General features: G+C 42.6%; 1 protein-coding gene across 9 annotated transcripts in view; it reads left to right on the forward strand.

Annotated features, from left to right (window-relative positions):
• Mef2c (myocyte enhancer factor 2C) overlaps positions 1-11,604 on the forward strand; it is a 167,051-nt gene extending 155,447 nt beyond the window's left edge. For 6 of the 9 annotated variants that reach the window (XM_004644057.2, XM_023704169.1, XM_004644061.2 and 3 more), the window contains 4 exons: positions 1,411-1,583; positions 4,143-4,272; positions 4,879-5,014; positions 10,635-11,604. In XM_004644057.2, the coding sequence (XP_004644114.1) occupies positions 1,411-1,583; positions 4,143-4,272; positions 4,879-5,014; positions 10,635-10,956 (761 nt within the window). In that variant the 3' untranslated portion in view covers positions 10,957-11,604. The remainder of the gene's footprint in view (positions 1-1,410; positions 1,584-4,142; positions 4,273-4,878; positions 5,015-10,634) is intronic. The other 3 variants (XM_023704172.1, XM_004644064.2, XM_004644063.2) reach the window with 1 other exon arrangement.
• The last annotated feature ends 722 nt before the right edge of the window (positions 11,605-12,326 follow it).

A 12,326-nucleotide genomic window follows, 5' to 3' on the forward strand; every position in this document is an offset into this window, starting at 1 on the left:
CTCCCCCTGTTCGGGGGCTTCCCATGCTTGGAATTCAAGGCACCAAAGCTCAACCTGCACGTTCCCTCAGAACCTTCTCTCCTCCTGGATTTTCTTCCAGACAGATTCCTTGCACTGCCCTGACTCTGCTCTGTAAATTTCCCAGTAGCCCTCTCCCACCCACCAATCACCCACAAGCACAGGGCCTCTCGCTGGTGTATCAGTCTCCTCCTTCCTCTTCATGAATGTTGACTGGATAATGTCCTCTCTCCTGGCTCAGTGTGGATGACTCTGCTGGGCATCTCACCCTCGCTGTCTGCTATCAGTCACGTGGGCTCCATGAGTAGATCCTCTCAGGCTCTTGGGGGTCTTCATCTCCTCACTGAAGACGGCACACAGCGTCACCCTCCCCCTGGGCCACAGGCCCTGTGCTTTGTGGCAGTGACAAGCTGAGAGTGAGCGTGAGGGTTTGCGTGTCTGAGGGGTTTGCCAGCAGGCACCACTGAATGGGGAGCGGGATGCTCTCACCCTCCAGGGAGAGGCTGCACGGGAGTCTACAGTCCTCTCCCAGTTGTGCTTCCAGCCAAACGCCACAGCTCTTCCTGTCATGGAGCAGGATATTTGGGAATACGAGACACAGAGACCTTCAGACCTCTATTTCTGTCAGGAGGGGCTGGCTATAAGAGTCCAAAGAAAGCCCTCCGGGCCCTGCCAATTGGCGGCTCTTCCTTCCTGTGCCGGGTGAATCAGCACTTTCATGGCGGCTTCTCTGCAACGCCTGAGAGAGGGTTGCTTTTTGAAGATGAGGTGAGCAGGAACCTCCTGCAGGCTTAGGGTTATATACCCTAAAACTAGGGAGGAGGACAAATCAGACCCCAGAAAAGCCATAGGGAAAATTCACTCTGAGAAAAGAGGGACTGAACAGAACAATGTGTGAGCGGCCTCCCCCCGCTCACCGCCTGTCCTAGAAATTACAGTCTTGCTGGTGCACCGTCTTCATCTAAGGACACACAAGCACACAAAATAAGCCCCAAACCAGTGACCTGAAAGAGTGACTCATGCCAGCCAGGCCCACGCCGAGCTCATCCACTGAAGCGCAAGACCAATCCTGTATTCTCCTTAGATCCTGAAACGTGGTCTGTCTTTCTTCTTGAAATTTGTTTGAATAGGAAAAGACCACGTGCTGTTTTCTGAGCACATTGGTATATATTCTTCTCTTTAAAAGTTTTTAATCTTTTTTGCAGAAGAATATTGAGTAATTAACTGGGTTACTTCTTCCCCTGGAGGGGAAATTGGCTGCTCTGTGGTTTTTTGATGTGTATATATGTCGGATCCTTAGGCTTGTAATTTTTTTCTTGTAGAGTGTGTTCTTTTAGAAAGAGGCATGGTGTCCTCATTTCCTCCTCAGCTGTCTCCGCTTTGTGTCCACAGGGAATGGGTATGGCAACCCCCGAAACTCACCAGGTCTGCTGGTCTCACCTGGTAACTTGAACAAGAATATGCAAGCGAAGTCTCCGCCCCCAATGAATCTAGGAATGAATAACCGGAAGCCAGACCTCCGAGTACTTATCCCACCCGGCAGCAAGACCGCGATGCCCTCCGTGGTAAATGCAAAACTACATTTCACATCAGTGTTCGCGATGTTTGTGCATGTTTTGCTATTTTAGTATTTATCCAACATTATTAATCACTTGGAGGAATTAACTAAGAAGGTTAACCTTGTCAGCTAGTAGTGTTATTAGTACTTTTGCTGAATCCTGGGTGTATGGAGCTGTTAATTCTGGTAACTATTTTGTAGTTTCCTTTTCAAGATTAAAACCAAGATCAGTAAATTATTCTCAGGACTTTTGGAACAAGAAAAACACTTCTCTTCAGATCTCCTGATTTTTAGTCAGAAAAAAAAAAAAAACATCAAATTCTACCATTGGTCAAATCACATGTTTCTTAGGCAACATAATACAGAATGAAGTACTACGTATCGGGGTATTTTTACCACGGCTGTTTATGTCCGCAGGGCCTGCCGCAGAAAAATACTTTCTGTATTTCCTAAACAAACTTCCAGTTGTTAATTGTCAGCTCTTTTCTTTGGTGTATTTCAGTGCTAATATCAAAATAAATCACAGAGCTCTGCCCTGCCTTAATTTCACCCCTCTACATGTGGACTTCACAAAAACAGCCAATTCACCAGAGCAGGCTGTGTTCAAATCTCAGACATTTCAAGCAAAAACAAGCTCGCATTTGACATCAAAAGGAGTTGTGAGTCTTCTAAGGAGCAACAGACACACAAAAAAATATAATTTAAATATATATAAAACATTTTCAGAGCCTGTCCCTCTCTTCCCCGTGGGTCTGGGTACCTGAGGAGAAAAGAAAGATCACAGAATCACACTCACTCAGAGTCACCACACATCCCTGACCTCCTATTAGCAAGTCTTCAGAGGGAGCGCCTTTAAAATTAAGATTCTGCAAATTTAGATCATTCTGAAAACTTCTTTCTCTTTCTTTCTTTCTTTCTTTCTTTCTTTCTTTCTTTCTTTCTTTCTTTCTTTCTTTCCTTCCTTCCTTCCTTCCTTCCTTCCTCCCTTCTTCCTTCCTTCTTTCTTTCCTTCCTTCCTCCCTTCTTCCTTCCTTCTACTCTGTGGTAAACACCAGGGTAGATCAGCCTTGCGAGCTAATTAGTTTATTATGGCACAGGGCAAATTAATTTTGAGCATCAGTCTCACCAAAAAGAAATCACATAATCTGTGACATTCCCTTTGGAAAAGGCTGACTCTAATAAATAAAGCCTCCCACGGGGCTGCAGCCCAGCAGTGAGGACCACACGTGGCAGGCGTCTCCTGCAGCAGGTTTGTTCCCGGGCCCCCTAGAGGTGACGCTAGCCCAGGGACTCTGAGCTCGTGGCCAGGGCCGCCTCTCCCTGGCAGCCGGGTGTGGCTGCCTCCTCCCCTCCTCCTCCAAGTGAGCTTTCGAAGTGCAGACCTTTTGTTCAAAATATGGTGGAGAAATCATGAATATCGAGACAGAGACCTGCGCTAAAAGCCAGATCGGCTGTCCTGGCGTTGGAGATAAACACCTCATTAAGGGAAACAAAGAATGCCTTCACAGGGAGTCAGCTCTAGAGTCTGGGTTTTAAAACTGTTTAAACTGTTGTGTCTATCAGAAAATGCCTTTCCTTTGGTTGAAAAGATGTTGCCCAATTATAAATATTTGCAGACACTAATTAATAAAACTCCTCCTCCATGCTCTCAGTCCGAGGATGTTGACCTGCTTTTGGTAAGTATGAGCCTGCGTTCTCTAAGCGCGAGGGAATAGCTGAGGCTTCCTTTAGCGGCCCTGAGGGCGCTGATAGGACCTGGAGACTGAAGCTGAGCCAGTGCGTCCACATGGGTCGCGCTCGGGTACAGCTGATGTCGAGTCACAGGGGAAAGGATGCCAGTTTGTTGTTTTCCACCCCAACATCCTCTGGAAACTGCAGGCCTTGTTTTCAACATTTTAAGATTTAACTGAAGAGAAAATACTTATTCTGTCACTCTAAACTAAAACACTTCTTTCACTAAGAGCTAAAGTGCCATTGTTTTAAGTGGATCCGTGTCTTTAATCCCCTTGCTGTAAAGAGTTAAAACACAGGCCTTAGCAGCCTGGCCTTCTAGTTGAGTCAAGTTTAGAAGAATCTGGAAAAAAAAAAAAAAAAAAAAAAAAAAGTGGTCAGGGCGCCACCTGCTGGTCGGAATGGAACACGACCCTCCCCCTCTTCCCAGCACCGTCTGTTCTGCGGTGTGTAGAACGGAACACAAAACCCACCGTGGTTGATTTTAATTTTTTTAAATTTGCATTTGAATAAAAACTGAAACAATGGAAGTACAGTATACATATTTCATCAGTTCTCAGCATAGTCTGTTTTTACCCATAATAAAGCTATGGTACTTGTTACTAGTTCAGTTGCCTAGGAGATACTGATGTAATGGGTTACTATGGCAACAGCTGGTCTCTTGAAGGATTGTAAATGATAGGGTTGGCAGAGTTCATAGAGACACATGTTAAATGATTAATTTCATGAGCTTTGTACCAAGTTATCTCTTTATGTGCAAAACTAATAAGGAAATCTAGTATTTTCATTTTCTTTAAAAATTCCATCAATACTGTCTTTTTATTTACTTTAAAAGAATCAAAGGATAAATAACTCCCAGTCTGCTCAGTCATTGGCTACCCCAGTGGTTTCCGTAGCAACTCCTACTTTACCCGGACAAGGCATGGGAGGATATCCATCAGCCATTTCAACAACATATGGTACCGGTGAGTAGCCTTGCCACACGTAAATATTCAATACCTTTTATTAAAAGGCAAGACAAAGACCATGATCACATCTCCCTCTGTCTAGTACCTGTGGTGTCCAGAACACAACACAATTACTCCTCCTTTTCTATGGCAAAGTGGTTATCCGCATTCTTCTTTCTTAAGTGATTGAAACTTCCATTTTCCCAGCCTGAATTCCAAAGAGAACAATTTCAAGAAGATTGAGCTGTTACCGTATATTTGTGCGTGTGTGTGTGTGTCTCTGTGTGTGTGTGTGTGTGTGTGTGTGTGTGTGTGTGTGTGATAGAAAGCTGTCTTCCGCAAGTTTGTTTAAAAAACACTTCTGGATTCTCACACGGGCTGTGGACTGTGATGCCAGGTTGTAGTGTAAGAAGCCACCCTTGCAGGCTGCACTACTTCAAACCTTTCATGGAGGACTTAATTTTGAAGAGTAATTATCCCAGGTGGTTCATCCTCCTTTCCTCCCAAATTAGGAAAAAAAAAAAAAAAAAAGAACACTGTGGGTATTGAAAATGCTTGATTTTGTTTAGCATTGGATTGTTTTCAGGTCTGAACTTGTCCTTGTCATTTCGTGTTTTGCTGCAGAGTACTCTCTGAGTAGCGCAGACCTGTCCTCTCTGTCCGGGTTCAACACGGCCAGCGCGCTCCACCTCGGCTCGGTGACCGGCTGGCAGCAGCAGCACCTGCACAACATGCCGCCGTCCGCCCTCAGCCAGTTGGGGTAAGCAGCGCAATTGCTTGTACAGCATTGTCTTGGGATACGCCGCAAAGATGACAAGTGACAGCCCTTAAATACACGCTTTCATGTCCCACGAGAGGTGCAAAGTGGTGCTTATAGAAGTGTAAAGGGAATCGTTGGACCAGCCCCTTTCACGTAGCTCAAGTGTGTCATCCCCTAATATTTTTAAGAGGACAGGGGGCCCTGGAATAGGGAGTCAAGGTCTTCCTTTATTGTTTTAGGCCATGTTTATTTCTACTTCCTTGGTACTATTTCATTTAGTTATCACACAGTTCACATGGAAACTTGAAAGGCATCTACACTTAGAAGTTTTTTAGGGTTCTTTAAGTTCTCGAAGGTTTTGAGGAATTTGAAAATCTTTCTCCTGATTCCCCAACTCCCGAAGGCGGGTGCGCTGAGCCAGCCACCAAGACCGGGCGTGGCGGTGCACGCCTGTAATCCCAGCGCTGGGGAGGCTGAAAACAGGAGGATCACAGCGAGTCCGAGCTGTGAGTGACGCCCCGTACCAAACACATAAGAAAAAAAAAATGAAAGAAAAAAATTCTTTCTCATTTGACATAAATAATGAACTATATAGTTTATGACAGTGAGCCCTAATGTTAATAAAATATATGGGCTTCATATAGTTATAATGTACTAATCATACAGTTGTATATTTATAGATATTTTATTAAAACATATGCAATATATGCAATACTAATTACTAAATTTGGATATAAAACTAATTTGGTTGTTTTGTGGCCAAACGATGTATCTTTCTGCCCCCTTGTGGTAGTTTTGAGATAAACCTTTATCATAGAAGATGACTCCTGTCATTTATCAAGGAAACATTCAAACTTTTAAGAGCCCTCAGTTCAGAATTAACACTACTTCTTTGAAGTTACACAAAAAAGCCAAAATGTAAACAAAAGACCTGACTAAATAGTGACTTCAAATCTGAAATTAATCCTCGAAATTAAAAAAAAAAACAGGAGGATATGAGATATTGAAAGATAAGCTTTTATGTTTCAAAAGCACTCTACATGCCTCACCCACTTTTGCTTTACTACTGTACCAATTAGTTATAGATAAATAGTTATATTAACTAGTCCCACATCTCTATTTCTAAGGTGAGGATAAAGCTTTGATTAGAATCAAAGCCAGTGTCTGCTGTCAACTCCACCCCTCACACTCTGGCTTTTGGACAGCACTGCCAGTAGACTGATGACCCGGTAATGGTTTCTTCACTCCTTCACCACTTACTCAGGCCCCTCCACTCACTAATACCCCTGCTATCAGAAACCTAGTCTTTCTTGTAAAGAATAAAACAGATTCACGTGGCATCATTCCTCTGCTTTCTTAGGAGGAAAAATCCTTTACATTGAAGCTAGTATTGCTAGGAAGAGCTTCTCTTTTTAGGACAATTAAATTTTATCTTCAATGCTAATTAGCCAAGTGGGCATTCATTGGCCGCAGTAACTTTTTAGGTACTTACCGCTAAGTACGCAGTACCTTCACCCCGTGGTGGCTAAATACCTGCATGTGACACTGGACCACCGTGACTTAGCGGTGAATCTACTCTAAAAGCGTCTTGCCGATAACAAAATGTTTAGTTCTCATTTTTGCAAAATCCCTTCAGTAGAGCACTAATATTTTCAGTCATTAGCAATATCAAAAGGCATATCAGTTTATCTCAATATGTCAAAAGCCCTATCACTTTATCTAAATATGGCTTGCTTTTGTTTGCAGTAATCTTGTTATTTCCCTTTTAATTATGAAGATATATCTATGTCTATATTTTAACTAAGCTACAATTTTAAAACTCTCTTCTGTTACATGGGGAAAGCCTTGGTCTCCTCTGGCCTTGCTAGAGGCACCCATTCAATAGAATGGAGTGACAGGCCCAAAGTAGGGAGGAGCTGATTAACCTCGGCCGAGGGGGAGCAGTTTGTTCAGCTCCTTGTGCCTTTCAGCACTGAACCTTATTGCCCATAATTGACTCCAAATTTAGTCTATGAGTTTGAGTTGCATTTATTGCGTTCCTTTGTACCTCAGATCAGTTCACTGACCCTTGTAGGCTGGCCCTCTCCTCTTCTCCCCTCCTCTCTTCTCCTTTCACTCCTCCCCTCCCTCTTCCCACCCCTCCTGACCAATCTCTCTCCTTCTGTCTCTCCCCCACCCCACTCACACATAGACACAAAAGCACTCCCAGGCACACCAACACCAGCACCGCGGTAGTTCTGGAAGGCGGAGCTTTCTAGTGGACTCTAACTTTGCCGCAATTGAATGCCAAAATCATCCTTTTAAAAAATCCCCAATTGTGGCATAGATATATGTGCTACCTCGATTCCTCACGGCGTGAATTAGTAAAAGAGTCAATATAGTTCCAAGTCAATTTAATCTCATAGGGTTGTGTTTGGGGCTCATCCGAAACAAAGAATGGAATTGATTTAAGTACCACCAAAGGAGATATTCCCAATACCCCAAGATAGTTACTACGGTTCTTTCTCACAATCATAAAAGCATTCCCAAGCTCTTCCTATTTTGTTGAAGAAAGAGTGTCCATTTTGTCCTCTCATGCTTTAAATCTTCAAAGCTCTAGTTTTAAACAAGGTACTAATTGATTTTTATATAACACAGTTAGATGAGCAACATAAATTTGTTTTGTGTAGGAAGAAACATGACTGGCAGAGGAATTGGTCATATTTGAGAAAATGACCCTCAAGCTTTAGGTGTTTTTCTCAACTACCACCTAAGAAAAGGTCAGCCTGTTTTCTGGAAGCATTTGCACACACTGTCTGTGTTGATGTGGGCATCTAGCATAGCCTGAGGGGGGTGACTTGGAGAAGAGACAGCTGCTGAGTGGTCAGTTTAACTACAACCTCAAAGTCTAATTCCCAGCAGAAGCAATAAGAAATTGGAATCAAACTGACCAGTCATGTCTGGGTTCTGGGCAGTTTGGGGAAAGGGTAGATGTTTTCCCAATCCCAAGGTTATATCTAGCTCATCCGTCCCCACCAGCCTTCCATCACCCAGCCACACGCGTGCAGGCCTCCCACAGTTACCCGTGTCTACAACTCGTCCCCAAGGACAGGTGAATCTACCTGCAGGCCCCTGAATTGGGCATATATGAGTTAAGTGATTTTTTAACACTGCCCTTTCTTTCAAAAAACAAAACGATACATTTTTGATAGCTGACTCTAGCTTTATATTTTGAATCCTGCAGTGGAGTACAGTGAAGTTCCGTCTACAATAACTTACGTCCCACTCCTATGTAGCTAATCCCCAGAACTACTCAGAAAGTTTCTGTATGCATTCGGGCTTAAATGCAACACCCCCAAAGATAGACCCTCACTGTTCTATTTATAGGAAAGGACCACAGATAATAGTTTCCTCTTTTATGGGGCAAAGATGTAGCTAACCTTACACAAACCAGCTGACATTGGAAAAGGAAGTAAATAAGGGGTGAATTTAGCTCCAGACGCACGATTAAAGAAACTCTACTTGATTACATCACTTCGTTCACTTCATCTAGATTAACCGCTTGTCCTGCTCTAGTTCACCAACTGTTTCAATTCTTCTACTTCACCCTGATTGGAAAGACACAATTTAAATGTCAGAGAACAGAAAAAGCATTTGTTGATATGCCACATTATTTTCTGGATCCTAATTGACATTCATTATTAAAGAGTTTTGTGATCCATCGTAGAAACATTTGATTAAATTTTAGTGAAATAATCTTACCCAGAGCCAGGAAAATTCTCTCTTCCAGAAATCGAAAGATGATTTCCTCTCATCAAAATGAATCATTACATAACTTCGAACAAAGATAAAATAGTCCACCATGATGGATTATTCTGAATATGTATGCCCTCCTTCTACCATCTTAATATTGTCTTTTTTTAATATCATCTTGATGTAAACATGATTTAATTAAAACTCTCAGGAACTAATACAGTAAACTGTAAATGTGTTAGGAATAAATCTCCTAGCATACATACACAGAAGAGTGAAAATCACATACGCTCAATGTAGAACCTTGATTTAAGTTCTCAGATTGTTTTGATTCTATAAGCTCAGAAAGGCAGCAGAAGGAAGACATGACAAAGCAAATAATTCTCTCATATTTCGTACTCAACATTAGCGCATGTATTAAGAAAGGGAAAGTAATTCTTTGCCAGTAGGTGGTGCTTTCGTATAAAACATCACTCGAAGATAAATTCGTTGCAGATTAATTTTCTATCTCCACATCTTGAGCTTGCACTGCATCTCCCAAAAGACAGCCTCAGGTTCCTCCACTGTCCCTCCGAAATGCACTCACCCTCTCCCTGCTCCTAAGGAGGACGTTGTTAACACCACACCTTCCAATTCTCTCCCTGGGAAAGCAGCGTACTGACACACATTAGTAGGCAAGCTTTGGTGCCTTTGTTTAGAATGGGTGTGTCTCTGTGGATAATTCTCTACTGGGACTGTTCCCCAGGGAGAGAGTCTGCCGGTCAAGTAATACTGCCCTCTAGCCCTGGGTGTCAGTGTGATCAAAAACGTGCGAACAATAAAAGTATCTTAGAATTTATGTTGGCCATGTGACCACAGCTTGCCATGATCTAAGTATGCCATTGTGATAGCTCGTTGATACTTAAAGGCTCAATGCTGTTCTCTTGAGAACTTTGAGTATCGAAACTGTCCCACATTTTGGAAGAAGGACAAGCTAGACCCTCTGGGAGTAAGCAAGGGTTATAGATTATAAACACACTAAAGTCACACTACTTCCCTTCTTAGCCACTGACTTTCAATTCATCAGTTGATACCAATATAAATAAAGGAGCAGTAGCCTAGGTTATTCTGCCAGAGAATCACTAACAGTAGCAAAGTTTAGGGAATTGTAGAAAACAGGTATGTCCATGCCATGTAAGTATGAAAGGATAAAGAGACCCAATTATTTATCCACTTTAGTGGGACAGAAAACCTGTTTTTAGATCAATATTTTCAATTTCTCCGGATAATTTTCAATGCCCTTCTGCCTTCCCGATTTCCACTCTTCCACCTTCATTTTCACCAGTCAGGGGTACTGCGTAGCAGTCGATGGCTTCTGAACCCTGTAGCTGCATGCGCTCACTCCCTGGAGGGCAATGTTGAGATAAGAATAAGCTGCTGAAAGCATTTTGGGGGCTGGAGACGGAGCTCAGCGGTAGAGCACTTGCTAAGTAAGCACGAGGCCCTGAGTTTAGACCCCACTACCATAAAGTACCAAATAAATAAACACATGTCCGGCACAGGTGTCTGGAGAGCGAGCAAGCCTAACTCAAAGTTAGTGTATCTGAAGGCTTAGAGGATTTAAATCTAGGACAGTATAGGAAAAAGTCCCAGGAGCACGTGCAGTTGTAAACCTTCCTGAGGCGGTACCCCGCACAGTTAGGGAGCTGTCAGAGACAGGAGCTCTGGTTCCTGAAGCCAGGCCGACCTTCCGAGGGCCCCCGAACCCCCGCAAGGCGCTGCTGCCTGTGCCCACCCTGGCATGCTCTGGTGTCTGTGGGAGTCTGTAGGCTGATGTGTTATGTAATTGTGAGTGCCTGGGGCCTCCTGGCCTCCTCCATCTGTAACTGGGTTTCCTTTCCTCCTACAGAGCTTGCACTAGCACTCATTTATCTCAGAGTTCAAATCTCTCCCTGCCTTCTACTCAAAGCCTCAACATCAAGTCAGAACCTGTTTCTCCTCCTAGAGACCGTACCGCCACCCCTTCGAGATACCCACCACACACGCGCCACGAGGCGGGGAGATCTCCTGTTGATAGCTTGAGCAGCTGCAGTAGTTCCTACGATGGCAGCGACCGAGAGGATCACCGGAATGAATTCCACTCCCCCATTGGACTCACCAGACCTTCGCCGGACGAAAGGGAAAGCCCCTCAGTCAAGCGCATGCGACTCTCTGAAGGATGGGCAACATGATCATGTTACTATTTACTAGTTTTGTTTTTTTTTTTTCTTGCAGTGTGTGTGTGTGCTATACCTTAATGGGGAAGGGGGGTCGATATGCATTCTATGTGCCGTGTGTGGAAAAAAAAAAAAGTCAGGTACTCTGTTTTGTAAAAGTACTTTTAAATTGCCTCGGTGATACAGTATAAAGATAAACAGAAATGCTGAGATAAGCTTAGCGCTTGAGTTGTACAACAGAACACTTGTACAAAATAGATTTTAAGGCTAACTCCTTTTCACTGTTGTGCTCCTTTGCAAAATGTATGTTACAATAGATAGTGTCATGTTGCAGGTTCAACGTTATTTACATGTAAATAGACAAAAGGAAACATTTGCCAAAAGCGGCAGATCTTTACTGAAAGAGAGAGCGGCAGTTATACAACATATAGAAAAATAAAATGTATAGAAGTTTGGACAGACCCAGCAGTGGGTGGCCATCGGTAAACGTTAGGAACACGCCCCGTCACCTAACACCCGGAGCACGCTCACAAACCTGCAGGCAACTCACTGGCGTATGGTACTCATTGAAAAGGATCAAAGACCATTAAAAGAGGACCATACCTATTTAAGACAAAAAGAAAAAAAAAAAAAAAAAAAAAAACAGCAAGCAGAACACAAAAAAACGAAACAGTGGAGTTTGAAAGCTGACATATTTAATTAAATAAATCTGGGTCTGCATCTCTTAATAAATAAAAATATAAAAATATGTACATTACATTTTGCTTATTTTCATATAAAAGGTAAGACAGAGTTTGCAAAGCATTTGTGGCTTTTTGTAGTTTACTTAAGCCAAAATGTGTTTTCCCCCCTTGATAGCTTCGCTAATATTTTAAACAGTCCTGTAAAAAACCAAAAAGGACTTTTTGTATAGAAAGCACTACCCTAAGCCATGAAGAACTCCACGCTTTGCTAACCAAGATAACTGTTTTCTCTTTGTAGAAGTTTTGTTTTTGAAATGTGTATTTCTAATTATATAAAATATTAAGAATCTTTTAAAAAATCTGTGAAATTAACATGCTTGTGTATAGCTTTCTAATATATATAATATTATGGTAATAGCAGAAGTTTTGTTATCTTAATAGTGGGAGGGGGTTAAATTTGTGCCGCTGCACATCCGAGTAACTATTTTCCTTCTGATTTCTTTTACTCTGCATACATTTTATAAGTTCAAGGTCGGCTGTCAAAAGGATAACCTGTGGGTTAGAACACATCACGTTGCAACACCCTAAGCTGTTTTTAATACATTAGCAATGTATCTGGTCAACTGACACCCATTGTATATACTACTTGGTTTCTTTCATGCCGTTTTTGTTTTGTTTTGTGCATTTTTATCAAATGCAGGG

The sequence above is a fragment of the Octodon degus genome, unplaced genomic scaffold (assembly GCF_000260255.1).
Source record: "Octodon degus isolate 3935 unplaced genomic scaffold, OctDeg1.0 scaffold00190, whole genome shotgun sequence".
NCBI classification, from domain to species: Eukaryota; Metazoa; Chordata; class Mammalia; order Rodentia; family Octodontidae; genus Octodon; species Octodon degus.